At 47.4% G+C, this 20,242-nt stretch overlaps 1 protein-coding gene across 5 annotated transcripts in view; it reads left to right on the top strand.

The window, feature by feature from the left end:
- FAM13B (family with sequence similarity 13 member B) overlaps nucleotides 1-20,242 on the top strand; it is a 387,820-nt gene that overhangs the window by 155,025 nt on the left and 212,553 nt on the right. For all 5 annotated transcript variants that reach the window (XM_069212170.1, XM_069212171.1, XM_069212172.1 and 2 more), the window contains one exon: nucleotides 14,836-15,040. In XM_069212170.1, coding sequence (XP_069068271.1) covers nucleotides 14,836-15,040 — 205 coding nt within the window. The remainder of the gene's footprint in view (nucleotides 1-14,835; nucleotides 15,041-20,242) is intronic.

Genomic DNA, 20,242 nt, shown 5'->3' with positions numbered 1-20,242 from the left:
AGTTGATCTCCGGCAGCGTGTGACCTTCTTTTGTTGTGCTACATCAACTGCATTTTGCACCTTCTTTGAACCCGGATCCTGCGACTCCTGGGGGGTGCTGGCTGGTATCCTCAGGGCTCTCTAACGTGCTGAGAGCCCACTTTTTCTCCTCACACAGAGCTGAGGCCCCCAGGTCCCTCCTGGGTCCATCCAGTGCCATTTTGACACAAAACGCACTTTTGCCGTAGCCAAGGCTTGTTGGTGACTTCCAACACGAAATCTCACCCGCAACGATCTTCACGCCATAAAACTTCTTTTGCATCATGCAGGAACCCGCTGGCATCTTCCTAGGGTGCATTCCTGCAGACTTCGACTAACAGGGGACTCTTCTTTTACACCCTCTTCTGGGTTGCCAGAGGCTCCTGTCCTTCCTGGAACTTCTTTTCACTTCTGGACTTGGTCCCCTTCCTTTGCAGGTCTTCAGGTCCAATGATCCAGCAGTTGTTCTTTGCAGACTTGGTTGGCTGCTGCAAAATCCCGAAAACGAGGTGTAGTGTGTCCTAAGGAAACTTGCAGTACTTTACTCCTGCTTTTCTGGGCCCTGGGGTGGGGTAATTTAGTTACCTTTACTGTATTCTTACTCTCCCAGCGATTCTGCACACACTACACTTGTCTAGGGGGGAATTCATGATTCACATTCCACTTTTTAGGGTCGAGCCTTCGTTGCATGCGCTCGCGCATGCGTATCGCAGCAAGACGCTTTTGTATTTAGAAAAGGGCTCGGAGCCCTGTTAACTTCACGTCAGTGTTTTTTATTGGTTCGTGGGCTTGCCTAATAAAATCCACTTGCTTTCATTAGTCGAAGGCATGCATACGTCATGCCTTTTCCGGTGGCTAGCCCTCCTCGAGCGCAGTGACCAAGTACAGAAAACATGCGAGGCTCGCTGTTTTCCATCGGGCTCGTGGACTTCTTTTTCTCTAATTTACGAGCGCGATCTCGCTTGGCAGAAGTCGAGCGCTTTACATAGTTAATTTCACTTTTTCGGGTTATGTACATAAATGCACTTTTGCCCGATAGGTGAAAAGTCAGGTTAGGAGTTTACAACGCGATCAGCTCTAACATGAGCAAACGCGAGACCCGTTGCATTGTAAATGCTTGTTTAGTATATGGTTTGTGTTGCCCCTAGACCTATTATCTCCCATTGCATTCCATAGGATTTCCTACTGTTTACATTGTGCTATGACTATTTACTTGTCTAATTTTGGTGTCTAGTGTACATATTGTGTATAACACTTACCTCCAGAAGGAGTATTGCCTCTAAGATATTTTTGGTACTGTCACCCAAATAAATACCTTTATTTTTGATAACACTGAGTATTGTCTTTACTTGTGTATAAGTACTGTGTAACTATAAGTGGTATTGCATGAGCTTTGCATGTCTCATAGTTCAGCCTAAGCTGCTCTGCTACAGCTCCCTTGGTCAGCCTAAGCTGCTAGAACATCTCTAATCTACTAATAAGGGATAACTGGACCTGGTGTAAGGTGTAGATACCAAGGTACCCACTATAAGCCAGGCCAGCCTCCTACATTGCCTTCGGTGACTGCGGATGCAGGGGAGTGACTCCTTCACTCCAAGGGAGATTCCTTTGTGCTTCTTTGGTGCAGCTGGAGTCTTGCCGACCATGGAGGATGCACAGCCGTGGAAATGTTGCAGATGCTGTAAAGAGCTGGTGAAACTATGTTGCAAGGCGAGGTTGTCTCTGGAGTTGCAGGCTTGTTTGGTTCCTGTGAAGTCCAGCAGTGGTTCCGGTGAAGAAGAGGTGGATGCAGAAGAGTCCTTGTGGAGTCTTGCACGCCGAATCTGAGGACCCACCCGCAAGGGTGTCCCTAAACAGCCCTAACAGTGGGCTTTATTACTCTACAGGATGACCACCTATTGGGGGCTGGGATCACTGACGTTAGCTACCTGTCCTGACCAATCAGATACTCCCAGGGGCTTCTGTCCATCTTGCTTTCAAGATGGCAGAACCAAGTGGTCACCTGGAGGAGCTCTGGGCACCACCCCTGGGGTGGGGATGGACAGGGGCGTGGTCCATCCCCTTTCCTTTGTGTGCTTTCACACCATAGCAGGGACTGGGGGGGTCCCTGGACCGGTGCAAACTGGATTATGCAAGAAGGGCACCAAATATGCCCTTTGAAGCATACCTGTGGCCCTCCCAAACCATGTAACACCTATTTCCAAGGGAAGTACCCAGTACACTCTTAGTCACAATATCGTCATGTATGAGAGAAAAACTGAAGGGTAACCATATCAAAAAGAGGCACTTTCGTACATTGGGCGTTGATGGATTCCCCCATCTGGTACTTCCTGTGATGATGCACGCCCTCCCCTGAAAGCTCCGGCCTTTGGTTGGCATCTTTAGATATATTATCCCCCCCCCCCCCCCCCCCCCAAACCCCTCACCCCCCCACAGTCGGGTGTGAATGCATGAGTGAAGGCTCTCCGGCACAAGGATGAAAGAAGTTTGGGAGAAGTTTGCTGACATATTGGGTGAAATTAAGAGAAAACATTGAGAAAAAAGTACAAGAGGAGACATTTTGGAGAATGCCCGGACAGAGGTCTCCCTGCTGGGTGTAATGGAGGAAGCTCTGTTCCAGTTATGTCCAAATTGTCACCACAAAATCTCTGTCTGCAACATCTGCCTTCCGATCGATTTACCAAAGTGACTGCAACACCTGTGGCAGGTTTAGGTTGAAGATGCTGATGGCGAGATGGAAGCATAGGTAAGCACACTACACCATGCAGGGACCTTAACCAACCCCATCGCTGAGAGTCCTGCATCTGTCATGCGAGATGGAGGAAAACATCTCTGAAGGTGCAAGGGAGAAATGTCAGGCGCCGTCCAGAGAATTTGCGACGTAGATGACCAGATGATGAACAAAGAAAAGAGTCTTCAGGTAAAAGATACAGCTACTATGAAAAAGTTGGCTGAGTCTTCACAAAGGACACACTTGCCGAAAGACTGACAAGGAGAAGACACTTTGTCGAAGAAAGAAGTCTTGTGTAGAACAAAGAATCGCAATGACTGATACATTGTCAAAGGAATCTTTGATGTCCAACAGAAAATCATCATCGATCCTCGACCCAGAGGTATGCCTACAGAGATCGAGAAAAAAGAGATGGCTCTAGGCCAAAATGGCTACGTTGCTTCAGACTGAACATAGAAAGAACATTGAAACATTGAAAGAAGTTTCAGTCCCTCTGAAACTTTGACGCCGAAAGACCAGGGCAAGAAGGTTGTTGAAGAAATCAAACCTCCTTTAACGCTTGAACCACAGGAGGCTTAAGAGGAGCTCTTCTATGAGGAGGAAGAGGAGCAAGAAGGACTGGGCTTGTTTGAGGGCTCTGAAGAGACCGAGTACTCCGATTCAAAGTGACAGGAGCTGTAGACAGACTCCCCAGAGGAAGGTGTATACTGTTATCTGTCGAGGCCTTCACTTCCGGAAGATATTGGAATGTACAACCAGGTCATAAAAAAGGCTGCTTATAAATATGTGCCACTGGATTCAAGCTAGCCTGGCTGATGAAGGGTGAAACCCTGAAACCGGTCCCAGGATGCTTGTTTCCGGTCCAGGGAGGACCTGGTTTGGCAGTTCGGGCTGGACTGTTCCCATGAGGAACAGGGTCAAGACTGATTTGCATATAGCTGGGTCCAACCTGGGGTGGCATGGTGAGCAAAAGAACGATGGATTAAACCCAGATCTGTGACTGGGGGTGAGTGTTTGCATTGTCAGCACTCCGTCCATCATCCTTTTGTGTTGCTTATAAATATGGATCAGCTGGAGGATCTTGAGTCTTGTTTCCTGCTGGATACTTTGCCATCCCAAGCCGGGAACCAATTCATTCTGATGCTGCCTAGTGTCTAGGAACGAGTCCCGTGTCCAGCAGGGACTCCAAGGGCGAAGAAGCATAAATATTCATCGAAGGGCACAGTCACCGGCTGATTCCATTATCACTTCTACGGCACGTAAAAGGCCAATTATTACCTCAACATCTGGCGCCTCCTGATTGGGAGGCGATCGGATGGAGCCGATGGGCAGAAAATGTGAACGTATTGTGGGCAATCAGTGACGCATCACACATTCAAATGCCTTCCTAAGTAGACATGCATACCAGCACTAGGGGAATATGGTGGAGCTGGTTAAGATCCTGCCAGAGCAATTTATAAGGAGCTGCACATCTGGCGGAAGGGGGCAAAAATATTGCCAATACAGCCCTGCAAATGATGATGGGGATCACACTATGCAGTCAGTCTTGCCCAAGGTTTCCAGGTTTCGAGCTGAAAGTACAAGCAAACGTCTTAAATACTGCATTGAACAAAGAACAGTTGTGCAGGAGCACTGTCGATGACACCCGGAACCAACTCAAAGATAATGAGACTGCTAAGTCAATGGGCGCGTTGCAGTTCAGAGGAAATTTACGACGTGGGGCAGCGCCAACACGCAGACCTACTGGGAGAGGCAGCTTCCAAACGGACACATCACACCAGGCCTTCCAGTGAAGAAGCCAGGTGTCTGCACCCCGTAGCACTGGCAGTATCGACAGCAAGCACAGTCCTTTCGGGGAAGAGGACAACCTCAGGGGGAGGCACAACCCCTGCCAGCAGTTACTTCCCAAAATCACACAGCCTCGCACACACCAGTGAGAGGCAGATTAAAAACAACTTCCTTCATGAGTGATGGAAGATAACGTCAGACAAATGGGCCTTAAATGTCAGAGAATGGATATTGCATAGAATCGGAAAGGATACCTCCAGCAGGGGAAGAGTAAAAGAAGGCACATTCAAGGGAGGAATCATCACGTCTACTCAGAGGTAGAAGAATCACTGGAAAAAGAGCAATAGAAAAGGTGCCCAGAACAAAGAAGGGTGATTACTCTAAATATTTCCTGATACCAAAGGTAGAGGGGTATCTACGGCAAGTTCTAGATCTCAGATTCATAAACAACTTTATAAAGACACAAAGATTCAAAATGACAACCTTGCAGGAAGTCCTCCCACAATTGCAAGAAGATGATTACATGTCAACTATAGATTCTAAGACATCTACTTACACATATCTATGAATGCAAAATAGACTCTGCTGGAAAACTCCAGGACAGGGAATTTGATATGATTTGGGTTGGAGATTTTAATGTTCAATTGTGTAATCATGAATTACCTTATTTATGTGGTGCTTCCACAGAAGGTAGAGAGTCACTTACTCACTTTATCCACTCTAATTTAGGTAATGCCTTGAATACCCTCATCTATAAATTTGATCTTGTTTTTGCAAGGGATATGACAAATAGTCGGACAACGGAAATACCCACCTATACAGGGAGCACGAATGGCAGTATTATTGATTTTATCCTTATTTGCTCTTCACTTTCACGTTTTATTGTGGAGTTTAAAATTAAATCCCACTGTGCAATGACCACAATCCCTTGAGCATAAAACTAGCTATTAAAACTAGGGTAATTTCACCTAGGATAGTACGTAAGGGGAAAGTGGCTTTTAAAAGAAATTTTGTCCCCCGCATGAGATGGGAGAGAGTAAACCCTAGCACTTTTCATGAGGACCTTATAACACAAAATAAGGTCCACATTAATACTTGTTTGTCTCTGCAATCTACTTGTGTCCATCTTATAACTACTTTTGAGTCTTTAAGCCGTGCTATTTCTGAGGCACTGACGTTTCCTGAACATACCAAAGGTATAAAACTTCAACATTGGTTTAATTCGGCCTGTACAGCTGCCCATAGAGACTTAAAAACAGCTGTTAAAACCATTCCATTTAGTCGTGATTTAGTTAAACAGGCTAGGGGCCGATATAAGTCAGTCCTTGAGGAGAAGAAGAATGAAATACGCACTAGCGCATGGGAAGATCTCATGGCAGCCACGGAATTGAGGGACCCCTCTCAATTTTGGAAGGTGGTTAATCACCCATATTTCTCAGGACAGGCAAATAGGGAGGATGACTGTCTGATACCAGAGGGGGTCTGGGTAGAACACTTCTCATCTGTATTTCAGTCCGCAAATAACCCTAATTATGGTGTGTAGGTATGTGGCCTCTTACGTCTGGCTACTTCCATTCCAATTAAGAGTGGAATTTTATTTGAGACACATGAGATCACCACAGCAATAAATAAAATGCAATTAAGGAAAGCCCCTGGCCCCGATGGGGTTCCAGTGGACTTATTTAAATCCTTACCTGATTTGTGGGTTCCACTAATCACAAACGTTCTGAACAGCGCTATTCAAAGTTCTATCCCTTCCTCATGGCTAACGGCAATAATTGTCCCGATATTTAAAAAGGGCAATAGGCTTGACCCCTTTTGCTATAGACCCATTTCTCTCATTGACTCCACGGCAAAGATTCTGGGAGTGTTATTTTGAACCGGCTTGAGGAGTGGGTGGCAAGGACAAACATTCTATCGCCAATTCAATACGGGTTTAGGCCTGGATTAGGCACAGTGGATCAGGCCCTAAATTTACACCTTATCCTTAGCAAATATGTTATTGCAAAAAGGGAATCTATCCACCTAGCCTTTATAGACCTGTCCAGTGCATTTGATATGGTGAATAGAGTAAAACTGTGGGAAATAATGGACACAATGGGGGTTGAGCAAGATTTGTTGGATTTGATTAAACGTTCATACTCTGACCTTACTATCATAATTCAGTTTGGACAACACGGCGAAAGATCCCATCCCCTTGCATCCAATCGGGGTGTTAGACATGGCTGCACTTTGGCACCTTTTTTATTCCTGTTGTACATAAATGGCTTGTATAGCTATTTAGCTCAAAATGGTAAGGATTTTCCAAGGATGAGTTTTAGACAATTGCCGATTTTACTGTATGCCGATGACCCCGTTTTAATTGCCCGCATGGCCAATGGCCTACAGACCCTCTTGGATCTTTTTTTAACGCACACACAAGAGCTTGATTTGAAAGTTAATTTTAAAAAGTCACATGTTAGGATTTGCGGCCCTAAAAACACACGCACCAAATGTTTTATAATGGGGGGGGGTAGACCTCAACAAAGGTAAAAGACTTTTGCTATTTAGGTTTGTACCTAAGTTCCTCTCTGTCATGGAAATTCCATTTGAATTTTAAGCTCCAACAATTGGAAAGAAATGTTGAAGCAATCTTTCGCTTTGCCCGTAGATTAGGGCATAGACCGGTTCATCAGATCATCACGCTCTATAAATCCAAATGTGTTTCGGCGGCGATTTATGGGGGTGGCCTATGGGGATATACCAGTTCAAGCATATTACAACTGGCAGAGAATACATTTCTCCATCGGCTACTTATGGTACCCAAGAACGTAGCGAATATTATATGCCATGAGGAGCTGGGAATCGGCTACATTACAGATTTGATAGATATTGCCCCCCTTCTGTTATGGATAAAAGTATGGTCATATCCGGCGGCTACTTTAACACATGATTGTGTAAAAGACTGTATTTCGTTAGCAAACCACAACAAAATTCCATGGTTACATTTTGTTGATGACTGTTTTCTAAATTTGGACTTGGAGTTTATGTATTTGAAACCAGAGCTCTTGCCCGCCAATGCGAAATAAATTGTTAAATTCCGATATAAAGAGTACGTTACGAATATTAGATATCAAGTGGCTGAGAAATTGCGTTCTTTTGATTTATATGTACAAATTTAATCATCAAAATCGATAGAACCTTATTTTGTTTGGTTTCTGATCCCTTCCCTATACTCTACTTGTACTTTTTAGATTTAACATGATTCATTTTAGAGTGGTGTTTCCGACAAAATGCGTGTGGGAAAAAACATTACCGCCATGCCCTTGTGACAATTTTTCAAAACAAAGTACTTGTCACTTTATTTTATTTTGTACACTTTACTCAGCTCCTAGGAAAACCTTTTTATTACCTATTTTGCGTAATTTGCACACCCTTTCTTATAAAGAAGGATTGATTGGCATTCAAAGCCTCTCGTCCAAACAAATGTGCAGCTCTATTTTAAGTTTTATCAAATCCGCTATCACCATTAGGAATCAATATGAATTAGCAACGTGACTATTTATTAAGGGAATTCAAATACTGTTTTACTGTTGTATACACATTTATAAGTATTTATTATTATATATTGATTTAGTAGGCTTAAGTGGTATGCTTAGATTTTATAGACTTGCAGATCGAAGAGTCTTGCCTTTGAGTTATGCAATAAGTACTGTATTTTATGATGATTTATATGTATGTATGTGTACTTTTATGGCAATATGCCGAATAAAGTTATTTTGACGGACTGAATGCAAAATACTTGAGGTTTGTGGTGAACAAGACTCACTACCAGTTCACAGTGCTGGCCTTCGGGATAAAATCGGCACCAACGGTCTTCACAAAGTGTCTAGCAGCAGTAGCAGGTCACTTAAGAAGACAAGGCATATGTCTATCCTTATCTGGGCATCTGGTTAGTAAGAGCAAACTCCCACAACAAATGCAAAGAGCATGTACAGCAGGTAATGAGGACACTATTCACAGAGGGTTTCTCTGTACAGAGAAGTCATCTCAGACTGCAGAACAAGAAAAAATGTTCCTGAGAGCAAGATTGAACTCAATCCAAGGGAAGGTGTATCGCAGCTAAAGGAGAGAATACAGTCACTGTTGATGGAAAGTCTCCTTTTCCAGAAGGGGCTCGCTCGGACAACGAGGACTGTGGGAGGTGTTTAGAGAAGATGGCATTGTGCATCCCTTTGATTCTATATGCAAGATTACACGAGACCAATTCACAATTGGCTACAGAACCAGTGGTCAAATGCCAAAGGGAGTCGGGAGGATCTAGTGATTTGTAAAAAGACACATTAACGATGCTCACACTAAAGACCTCGTGTAGGAAAGTAGCCTCTTTCTGGCTTGGTTACCCCCACTTTTTGCCTCTTTGTCAGTGTGTTTTACTGTGTTCTCTGGGATCCTGCTAACCAGGACCCCAGTGCTTATGCTCTTTACCTTCTTACTTGGTAACTTGTACCATTTTCACCACACATTTGGCATACTGGTGCCCACATGTAAGTCCATAGTAAATGGTACACCGGTACCCAGGGCATTGGGGTACCAGGGGATCCCCATGGGCTGCATCATGTATTATGCCACCCATGGGGAGCCCATGCAAAGTGTTCTGCAGGCCCTTGTAGCCCAGAGGGCAAGGTGCAAGTACCTGTGTGTGAAGGCACCCCTGCACTAGCAGAGGTGACCCCACAAACTCCAGTGCCATTTCCTGGACTTAGTGAGTGCGGGGACACCATTTTATGCGTGTACTTGACATAGGTCACTACCTGTGTCCAGCTACATAATGGTAACTCCGAACCTAGGCATGTTTGGTATCAAACATGTCAGAATCATACTCCAATACTGTTGCCAGTATTGGAAGTATGATTCCATGCACCCCCAGCATTGCTACCACCAGTCTTCCAAGGTTTTCCAGACAGCCCAAGCTGCTGCCACCCCTCTGATAGGTTTCTGCCCTCCTGCCACTTGACCAGCTCAAGCCCAGGAAGGCAGAACTAAGGATTTCCTTTGGGAGAGGGGTGTTACACCCTCTCCCTTTGGACATAGGTGTGACTGGCTTGGGAGGGGGGGCTTCCCCAAGCCACTGGTTTGCTTTGATGGGCACATTTGGTGCCCTCCGTGCATAAACTAGTCTACCTTCAGTCCCTGCTCTGGCGTGAGACTGGACAATTGAAAGGGGAGTGACCACTTCTCTGTCCATCACCACCCCAGGGATGGTGCTCAGAGCTCCTCCAGAGGGTCCCTGGATTCTGCCATCTAGAATCAAAGGTTGGCAGAGACCTCTGAGAGCACCTGAGTGGCCAGGCCAGGCAGGTGACATCAGAGCCCCCTCTTGATAGATGGTGACCTGGCTAGGTGACCAGTCCCCCTTTCAGGGCAATTTAGGGTCTGTCTCTTGGGTGGGTCCTCAGATTCGACTTGCAAGATTGCAGCAGGACTTCTCTGCAACCTTACTTCGACTTCTAGGCACTGGAACTGCAACTGGACCCTCCAGGAACATACAACCTGCATCCTCGAAGAAGACTCTTCCTGCAATATTGTTTCCACTGCTCCTTCCAGCTTCTTTAACATTTCCCGGGCTGTGCATCTTCTGAGGGCGGCAAGTGTTCAGTCTGCACGAGAAGGAAGAAGGAATCTCCCTTGGAGTGAAGGAGTCGCTCCCCTGCATCCACAGGCACCTACTGCAATGAGGACTGAGTGTGTGGATCTCCTCTCATCCTGAGCTGCGTGAATCCTGCATCATGATGGGTGGTCCGGAGTAGTCCTCTTGGTCCTCTCTGCCAGCTGTCTGGGCTCCTGGCCCGTGGGTCTTTTGTGTGGACTACCTTGTCTTCTTCGGACTCTCTGCACTGCTGATGGTCGCCCGAGACTCCCCCCCCCGCCCCTCATGGGTTGAGTCCCTCTGGACCTTGCTGGTCCCCGGCAGCTCCACTTTCCCGCCAACTGCGACATTTTCCTTTGCCAAGGCTTGTTGGTAGTTTTTCCACACCACAGACTGACTGCAGTCCTTCATCTGGCATGGGACGTCGACTGCATCACCCAGAAACTATTCATCTGCTCCCGTGCTGCGTTGTTGACCGTCTCCGTCGATTAACTCCTGCCACCACCAGCCACTCCAAAGTGAACTGGAATTAGTCCCCTTCTTTTCCAGGTCTTCCTGTTCCAGGATCCACCTTTGGTTTCTTGCAGTCTTGTCTGGGTCTTGCAGTATCCTTTTCTGAAGTCCTTTGTGTTGGTTTGGGTAAAACCAGTAACTTACCGCTTTCCTCCTGGTCGCTGGTGGTGGGGGGGCACTATGGTACTTACCTTAGGGATTTCCTAGTTGAGGACCTGATCTTCGCATGCCACTCTTTCAGTACATGGTTTGGTCCTCTCCTAGGCCTTCAGTATTGCCTACTGATTTCACTGTTTTCCATTGCTTTTTATGCCTATTTCTGATGACTACTGTACATACAATAGTGTTTAGTTACCACCTATAGGAGAATTGTCTATCTAGTAATTTGATATTTGTGTCACTATAATAAAGGACCTTTATTTTTGTTTTCTTTCTTATGTGTAAGTCCTGTGTTACAGTGGTTTTGCATCAGCTTTGCATGTCTCCTAGGTAGGCTTTGGCTGCTCGTCCACAGCTACCTGTAGAGGGCCCTGAATTCTAGGCACTGCCTACATGTCACTAATAAGGGATAACTGAACCTCGTATACGGTGATAATATCTTAGGTATTCACCACACACTAGGCCAGCCTCCTACAAACTACTGCTTACACATGAACAAGGGAGCTCAAGTGATACAAAAGGAGTTAGAACATGTGTTTACAACTTGAAGTCCATCTTCAACCAGCCACCACAAAACTAACAAAACCGCTACAAAATCGATGCACAGCATGTGAATCCAGAAAAGATTCATATTGGAAAGTGTATAGTTTCTTACCTGTAGGTGTAGTTATGTACCTTGAAAACTTTTCACAAGTGACCCACCCACTTCCACCAAGAAGATGTAAGGAGAGAAGAGACAAACAGCAGAATAAATAAGAATCAGAAGATCGAGACCAAAGTTGGGAGCTTCCAGGGGAGGGCATATGACATCATAGAAAGCACCAAATCGGAAATCTCCAATGTCCAAAAAAACAGAAATAGGATTATAAAAGAGAAGACTTTTGGATCCAACCACTAGATGGTGGAATAATTAACACCATGTGAATCCAGACAATTCTTCAAGCTCCAAATTTCCTGAAAACCAGGCCCGACACCAGTGTTCTTTCCCTAAAACTGTACCTTGTTCCACAATTGGCACAACCCTGGCACACAGGTACCAGTGGTACCAAAGGTCCTGTGACCAGAGAGGGCCTCTAAGGGCTGCAACACGTATTGTGCCACCCTAGGAAATCCCTAACCAAACTCATGTACACTGCCTTGCAGCTTGTGTGTGCTGGTGGGAAGATAAAGGTAAAGTCGACATGGCATCCCTCTCAGGGTGCCATGCCCACAAACCTCTGCCTGTGGCATAGGTAAGTCACTCCTCTAGCAGGCCTTACAGCCCTAAGGCAGGGTGCACTATACCACAGGTCAGGGCATAGCTTCATGAGCCCTATGCCCCTACAGTGTCTAAGTCCATTCTTAGACATTGTAAGTGCAGTGTGGCCATACTGAGTACCTGGGCTCCGAGTTTGTCATCATCAACTTCACAGCTCCGTGATGGCTTCACTGAAGACTGGGAAGCTTGGTATCAAACTTCTCAGCCCAATCACCCTACACTGATGCCATTGTTGGATTTATCGAAAAATGCACCCATAAGGCATCTTAAAGCTTCCCCCCTGTGTTTTACCCAATCCTTTAGTGCAGGACTGACCACTCTGCCACTTAGAGACAGGTTTCTGACCCCATAGGCTCTGAGGCCTGAAACAGTCTGCACTGGGTGGAGGTGTTGCATACCTCCCCTCTGCAGGAACTGTAACACTTGGCAGTGATCTTCAAAGTCTCAGGAATCCTGTTACAGACCCCCAGGGCACTCCAGCTAGTGGAGATGCCTGCCCCCAGACAAAGCCCCATTTATGGCGGCAAGTCCGGCGAAAAACAAGGAGGAGTGACCGCTTCCACCGGGCCCACCCCTAAGGTGTCCAGAGGTGAAGTGAACACCTCCCTGCAGAATTAAATATAGTGAGGGTCCCTTCTAGATATATATAAAAACAAAAGAAAACACAAAGTCACGAATATAAAGTGAACACTTCACAAAAAACTTTCAACTTCAATACATCAGTCCAAATGTATCATAATGATCCTGGAATTAGCCAGTCAAGTTGAATGATGAATCCAAAGTCTTTATTCCAAATCTCATTCACTTATATACAGTCTGTAATCCACAGATTATGTTCCTTCCAGCCAACACGTGTTTCGTCTTGGGAAATGATAAATCCCTTTCTTAAATCAGGCACTAATCATCTCTACTACAATTTGTAAATTCTTATATTCCAAAGTTTTCATCCAACACTCCAGTAGTGTTCCCATAACTCGTTATTCCGAAAATTATTTATTTTATGGCTCCAGCGTCTGACAGTAAGGACGCCTTGCGAGTACGCTCTCTCCAGAATCCTCCATCTTGGTTTGGAGGGCAGGGACCAATAGGGATAGGTCTGTGTCCCCCCTCCCCAAAGAGAGTGGACACCAGAAGTGTGTAGTCACCCACAGCGATAGTAGCCATTGGCTGCTGACCACTGTAACCCCCACTAAATCCAGGATTTAAGGGCCTCCCTGAACTCAGCTCACCAGATTCCTGGCGACCTCAAGAAGAAGAAAGAAGGACTGCTATGCTGACCCCCAGCAGAGAAGACTGAAGTCACCAACTGACTTGGCCCCCGCCCTACATGCCTGTCTTCAGCTTCTGGTGCCCTGCTACAAAAAAGGCAATGCATCCTGCGGGACCAACGACCTCTTAAAATCCCCAAGAGAACTGCCTGCATGCCAGAGGACCAAGATCTCCCGTGGACGGTGGCCCTGATCAGAAAGAAACTCCAGCAAAGGACTCCAGATCCACCCCGGATCTGCGGGTCTCGTCCACTCTGCACCCGACACCCACTGCCCGTGTCCAGGTCGCCCAGCCGACTGTAGGTGGTCCCCAGGCGATTTTGACGAGCTGTCCACCCTGGGTTGACCCCTCCTGTCCAACATGACGCCTGCAGCCTAAATCTGAAGGACCGCCGTGACCACAACAGAACCTGACGAAGATTCCAGACGCCTATAGGTACCCCTGCACCCGCAGCCCCCTGGCCTTGGGAAATCCGACCACCAGTCCAGCAGAGTTCAGCAGGCAGCCCTCCTACTTGTCCAGCCTGTAGTTTCCTGGAACTGAACCCCTGGACCTAGCCTGCAGCATCTTTGTGACCCCTGGGTCTCTCTATTAAAATGCATTGGGAGCCCGACGCTGTGTTTGCATTCTGCACCCAGTTGACCCTGTGCCGATGAGGGTGTGTTCGTTGCTGACTTGTGCCCCCCCTTCACTTAAGTCGCCCAGGTCTGCCCTCCGAAGATGCGGGCACTTTCCAGCAACCAGGCCTGATTTTAAGTGTCCCCTCAGTCTCCACAGGAGCTCATTTTAAATCTACCTCAACTTTGACCTCTGCACCCAGTCTGCCTTGTGTTGCTGGTGGTGGGTGTTTGGAGTTCCCAGCCTGTGGACATCCTAACCTCCGAAAACTGGAACTGTAAGTCTTGTACTTACCTCAAAACTGTACTAACTGTTCCTCCCTGCCCCCAAAATAACTTTTTTTTGAAAATTACACTTTCAAAACAGATATTTGCTATTTAAAAAAAACAAAAAACATTTACCTTACAAATTGAAACAAAGTGGTATTGATACATATGTTGGATGCTTACTTGCAAATGTACTTACCTGCATCTTGAACCTTGTGGTTCTAGAAATAAAGTAACAAAATATATTTTTGCTATATAAAAACCATTGGTCTGGAGTTCAGTCATTGAGTGTGTGTTTCTTCTGTTGCTTGTGTGTCTACAACAAATGCTTTGCACTACCCTCTGATAAGCCTAACTGCTCGACTACACTATGACAAAAGAGAGCATCGGTGTTATCGACTTAAACCTTTGTTAAGCCTCTGGGAACCCCCTGGACTCTGCACACTATACCTCATATTGATGTAGTATATACAGAGTCAGCTTCCTGCAGTTCTGCTTTAGCATCTTCTGCTTTTGGGATATTTCCAAGAGACTTTATTTGTTTGCTAAATGTTACAATTGGTCTTCTGATGTTTATATTTTCTAGAACCATTTCCTGCTTTTAAAACCTGGCAAGGGGATACAGAAACGGGCGAGGCTCAGCTGTCCCCACAGGCCGGGCGACTGAACTACACAATGGAGGAGGAGGTTTTCCCAATGCTGTCCCATCGCTGTTTGGATTTTGGACAGAGCCAGCGATTTCTGCATGATCCCGAAGCGGCTGATTCATCAAAAGCACTTTCTTTCGTTAGGTAAAGATTCCTGCCTTTATTACAGCAAATGTGTTCTCAGGTGTAGAATTCCAGACTCCCTCTGTGTCCATACTGGTTGGTTTCTCTCCACAGAGGCCCAGAGAATCTAGTTTAGTTTTATTAGATTACCCAGCAATTTTTCTTGATCCTGGTCAGTGCCTCATAATACTGTCTCTTACATTCGTACGTGTAGCTCATTGTGTTCTAACTGCCCGTTCTCTTTTGGTGACTTTGATGCCTTGTCAGGGAACTACAGCAAATGTATTGTGTTGCAGAGTGGTCGCGGCCTCCATACCCTCATGTTGTTCTCCTTCCTCTGATCTTAAGTAGTAATCCTAAGCCTTGAATGATGGATAATTGTACATAGATTCCCCATCTGTAGAGTAATCCCAGCACCAAGACTGCATCTGGCAACTTCAAATCTCTCATGTCACTGGTGGGGAGTGCCGTCTTCATACTGATGCCAGAAGTGGGGTCAGATGGCTTTCTTCTAAGCCATATAGATCCCACCCCAGCGATTACTGAAATTTTTTCATATTTTGTTGAGCATTTTTTGAGGTTTTTCCTCCTGGTGTGTTATGGATGTTATTGCAGAAGACTGGTTTTAAGCCCTTGTCGGCTGAAGCTCTCCCTGACTCTCCAGGAGCTAGAGCAACCCCTGCCCAACTCCAGAAATTTTATGGAGCCCTTTGCCTCATTTTTGGCCAGTCGGACCCAGTTGACACGCCTTCAGGCCCACTGTCAAAGGAGCCATTACCCAGTTCTGTGCCAGCCATATTGAGTTGTGTGCCGATTGGCCCCCAAGGATCAAGTCCTTGATATAAATTGGCGCCTGTTGTGCCATCCTGGCCTTCCCCGGTGCCAGTTCTGATTCTCCCAGCGGCGCCATCTCCATTGTCCTCCCCGACTCTGACACGGACCTCGATGGTCGTCACCGGATGCCTCATCTGGCGCTGGCAGGAGCTTTGTCTCCTAGATCAGAGCCTGAGTCCTATTCCCTTGGGCTAGACCTCGGGAAAGACTGAGGGGTCGCTAGACCCTGTAGAATACCAGCTTTATGAGGAAGGAACAATGGACTGGCTTGAGGATCTGGGGGAAGCTAGTGAACTGGATACGTCTCCCCCTACTGTGGTTACGGAGGAGGGAGATTCCTGTACAGTGGTGGTGTGCAGGAAGGCTGAGGTCCTAGATCTTCAACTACTCTGTGGTAGTGAAGACTGTTCTCTTGACAGAGGTGCTATAACCAGTAGTCTCCACCTGCGAACCCTTAATCCTGTTGAATGATGCCCTCATGGATGCCCTTTTGGATACCTGGTCCAAACCCGTCACAGGGGGCTCCTTTAAATAGGATGATTGCCCGCTGCCATTTCCGCACTGCCTGGGACCCAACATTCCTCATGCAACACTCTACCCCCTGAGAGCTTGGTAGTCCAAGTCTCACCTTCCCAGGGAGCTTTCCATACCGCTTCCCCCGGATAGGGAACACAGGAGGCTGGATTCATTTGAGAAGACATTTTCTTCCGCAAGCCTGGCATTGCGGTCTGTGAACACTGCATGCCTTTTGGGCTGTTATTCCCACTCACTGTTAAACACTGTTGCTCAAGTCTTCCCAGAGGTTCCAGAGGAGGCCCAGACTGTATTCTCTTGGGCTGTTGCAGATGAGAAGGATGCAGCAAATTTTACAATTCGTTGTGGGCTTGACATGACTGATTCGCTTGGCAGTGCGGTTTCCACAGCAGTGACCCTGAGGCACCATGCCTGGTGGAGGATGTCTGGCATTTCAGGGGATGCCCAGCTTCCCTCATGAACATGTTGTAAGGAAATGCCTCCTTGGCATGGTTACCCCCTGACTTTTTGCCTTTGCTGATGCTATGTTTTGAATTGAAAGTGTGCTGAGGCCAGCTAACCAGGCCCCAGCACCAGTGTTCTTTCCCTAACCTGTACTTTTGTATCCACAATTGGCACACCCTGGCATCCAGGTAAATCCCTAGTAACTGGTACCCCTGGTACCAAGGGCCCTGATGCCAGGGAAGGTCTCTAAGGGCTGCAGCATATCTTATGCCACCCTGGGGACCCCTCACTCAGCACAGACACACTGCTTGCCAGCTTGTGTGTGCTGGTGAGGACAAAACAAGTAAGTCGACATGGCACTCCCCTCAGGGTGCCATGCCAACCTCACACTGCCTATGCAGTATAGATAAGTCACCCCTCTAGTAGGCCTTACAGCCCTAAGGCAGGGTGCACTATACCATAGGTGAGGGCACCAGTGCATGAGCACTGTGCCCCTACAGTGTCTAAGCCAAACCTTAGACATTGTAAGTGCAGGGTAGCCATAAGAGTATATGGTCTGGGAGTCTGTCAAACACGAACTCCACAGCACCATAATGGCTACACTGAAAACTGGGAAGTTTGGTATCAAACTTCTCAGCACAATAAATGCACACTGATGCCAGTGTACATTTTATTGTAAAATACACCCCAGAGGGCAAACCTTAGAGGTGCCCCCTGAAACTTTAACCAACTACCTGTGTAGGCTGACTGGTTCTAGCAGCCTGCCACACTCGAGTCATGTTGCTGGCCCCATGGGGAGAGTGCCTTTGTCACTCTGAGGCCAGTAACAAAGCCTGCACTGGGTGGAGATGCTAACACCTCCCCCAGGCAGGAGTTGTAACACCTGGCGGTGAGCCTCAAAGGCTCACCCCCTTTGTTCCAGCACCACAGGGCACTCCAGCTAGTGGAGTTGCCCGCCCCCTCCGGCCACGGCCCCACTTTTGGCGGCAAGGCCGGGGGAAATAATGAGAATAACAAGGAGGAGTCACTGGCCAGTCAGGACAGCCCCTAAGGTGTCCTGAGCTGAAGTGACTCTAACTTTTAGAAATCCTCCATCTTGCAGATGGAGGATTCCCCCCAATAGGGATAGGATTGTGACCCCCTCCCCTTGGGAGGAGGCACAAAGAGGGTGTACCCACCCTCAGGGCTATTAGCCATTGGCTACTAACCCCCCAGACCTAAACACGCACTTAAATTTAGTATTTAAGGGCTTCCCTGAACCTAAGAATTTAGATTCCTGCAACTACAAGAAGAAGAGGACTGCTGAGCTGAAAGACCCCTGCAGAAGAAGAAAAGAAGACACCAACTGCTTTGGCCCCAGACCTACCGGCCTGTCTCCTGCCTTCTAAAGAAACCTGCTCCAGCGACGCTTTCCCCAGGACCAGCGACCTCTGAATCCTCAGAGGACTGCCCTGCTTCAAGAGGAACAAGAAACTCCCGAGGACAGCGGCCCTGTTCCAAAAAGACTGCAACTTTGTTACAGAGGAGCAGATTTAAAGGCCCCTGCAAATCCCCGCAAGAAGCGTGAGACTTGCAACACTGCACCCGGCGACCCCGACTCGACTGGTGGAGAAACAACGCTACAGGGAGGACCCTCCGGCGACTCCAAGACTGTGAGTAACCAAAGTTGTCCCCCCTGAGCCCCCACAGCGACGCCTGCAGAGGGAATCCTGAGGCTCCCCCTGACAGCGACTGCCTGACTCTAAAATCCCGACGGCTGGAAAAGACCCTGCACCCGCAGCCCCCAGCACCTGAAGGATCGGAACTCCAGTGCAGGAGTGACCCCCAGGAGGCCCTCTCCCTTGCCCAAGTGGTGGCTACCCCGAGGAGCCCCCCCCCTTGCCTGCCTGCACCGCTGAAGAGACCCCTTGGTCTCCCATTGACTCCCATTGGAAACCCAACGCTAGTTTGCACACTGCACCCGGCCGCCCTCGCGCTGCTGAGGGTCTACTTTTTGTGTGGACTCGTGTCCCCCCCTCCCCCCCGGTGCCCTACAAAACCCCCCTGGTCTGCCCTCCGAAGACGCGGGTACTTACCCGCTGGCAGACTGGAACCGGGGCACCCCCTTCTCTCCATTGAAGCCTATGTGTTTTGGGCACCTCTTTGACCTCTGCACCTGACCGGCCCTGAGCTGCTGGTGTGGTAACTTTGGGGTTGCTCTGAACCCCCAACGGTGGGCTACCTTGGACCCCAATTTGAACCCCATAGGTGGTTTACTTACCTGCAAAAACTAACATTACTTTACCTCCCCCAGGAACTGTGAAAATTGCACTGTCCACTTTTAAAACAGCTAAATGTGTTTTATGTAAAAAGTATACATGCTATTGTAATAATTCAAAGTTCCTAGAGTACTTACCTGCAATACCTTTCAAATGAGATATTACATGTAGAATTTGAACCTGTGGTTCTTAAAATAAACTAAGAAAATATATTTTTCTATACAAAAACCTATTGGCTGGAATTGTCTCTGAGTGTGTGTTCCTCATTTATTGCCTGTGTGTATGTACAACAAATGCTTAACACTACTCCTTTGATAAGCCTACTGCTCGACCACACTACCACAAAATAGAGCATTAGTATTATCTCTTTTTGCCACTATCCTACCTCTAAGGGGAACCCTTGGACTCTGTGCATACTATTCCTTACTTTGAAATAGCACATACAGAGCCAGCTTCCTACACATGTCCTTCAGTGGCACCTGTCTCTTCGGCGATGATGCAGATTTGGGGCTCAAGCGGGTAGGAGGCTGGCTCAGTTTATGGGGTACACCTATGGTGTGGCACCCAATACTGATTTCAGGGAAACCTTAGTGATAGTGTTTAGGTGTCCAGATAGCAAGAGCTCTATAGGGGCAGCTGTGGTGAGCAGCTAAAGCTTATCCAGGAGGAGTGTAAAGCACTTCGAATACCACAATAGTCAGTCAGTAACTGTAAGGAAATGCCTCCTTGGCATAGTTACCCCCTGACTTTTTGCCTTTGCTGATGCTATGTTTTGAATTGAAAGTGTGCTGAGGCCTGCTAACCAGGCCCCAGCACCAGTGTTCTTTCCCTAACCTGTACTTTTGATTCCCCAATTGGCACACCCTGGCATCCAGATAAGTCCCTTGTAACTGGTACCCCTGGTACCAAGGGCCCTGATGCCAGGGAAGGTCTCTAAGGGCTGCAGCATGTCTTATGCCACCCTAGAGACCCCTCACTCAGCACAGACACACTGCTTACCAGCTTGTGTGTGCTAGTGAGAACAAAATGAGCAAGTCGACATGGCACTCCCCTCAGGGTGCCATGCCAGCCTCTCACTGCCTATGCAGTATAGGTAAGACACCCCTCTAGCAGGCCTTACAGCCCTAAGGCAGAGTGCACTATACCATAGGTG

The sequence above is a fragment of the Pleurodeles waltl genome, chromosome 10 (genome assembly GCF_031143425.1).
Source record: "Pleurodeles waltl isolate 20211129_DDA chromosome 10, aPleWal1.hap1.20221129, whole genome shotgun sequence".
NCBI lineage: Eukaryota > Metazoa > Chordata > Amphibia > Caudata > Salamandridae > Pleurodeles > Pleurodeles waltl.
Note: the sequence above shows the minus strand (reverse complement) of the source record. Positions and strands in the feature narration are given on the sequence as shown.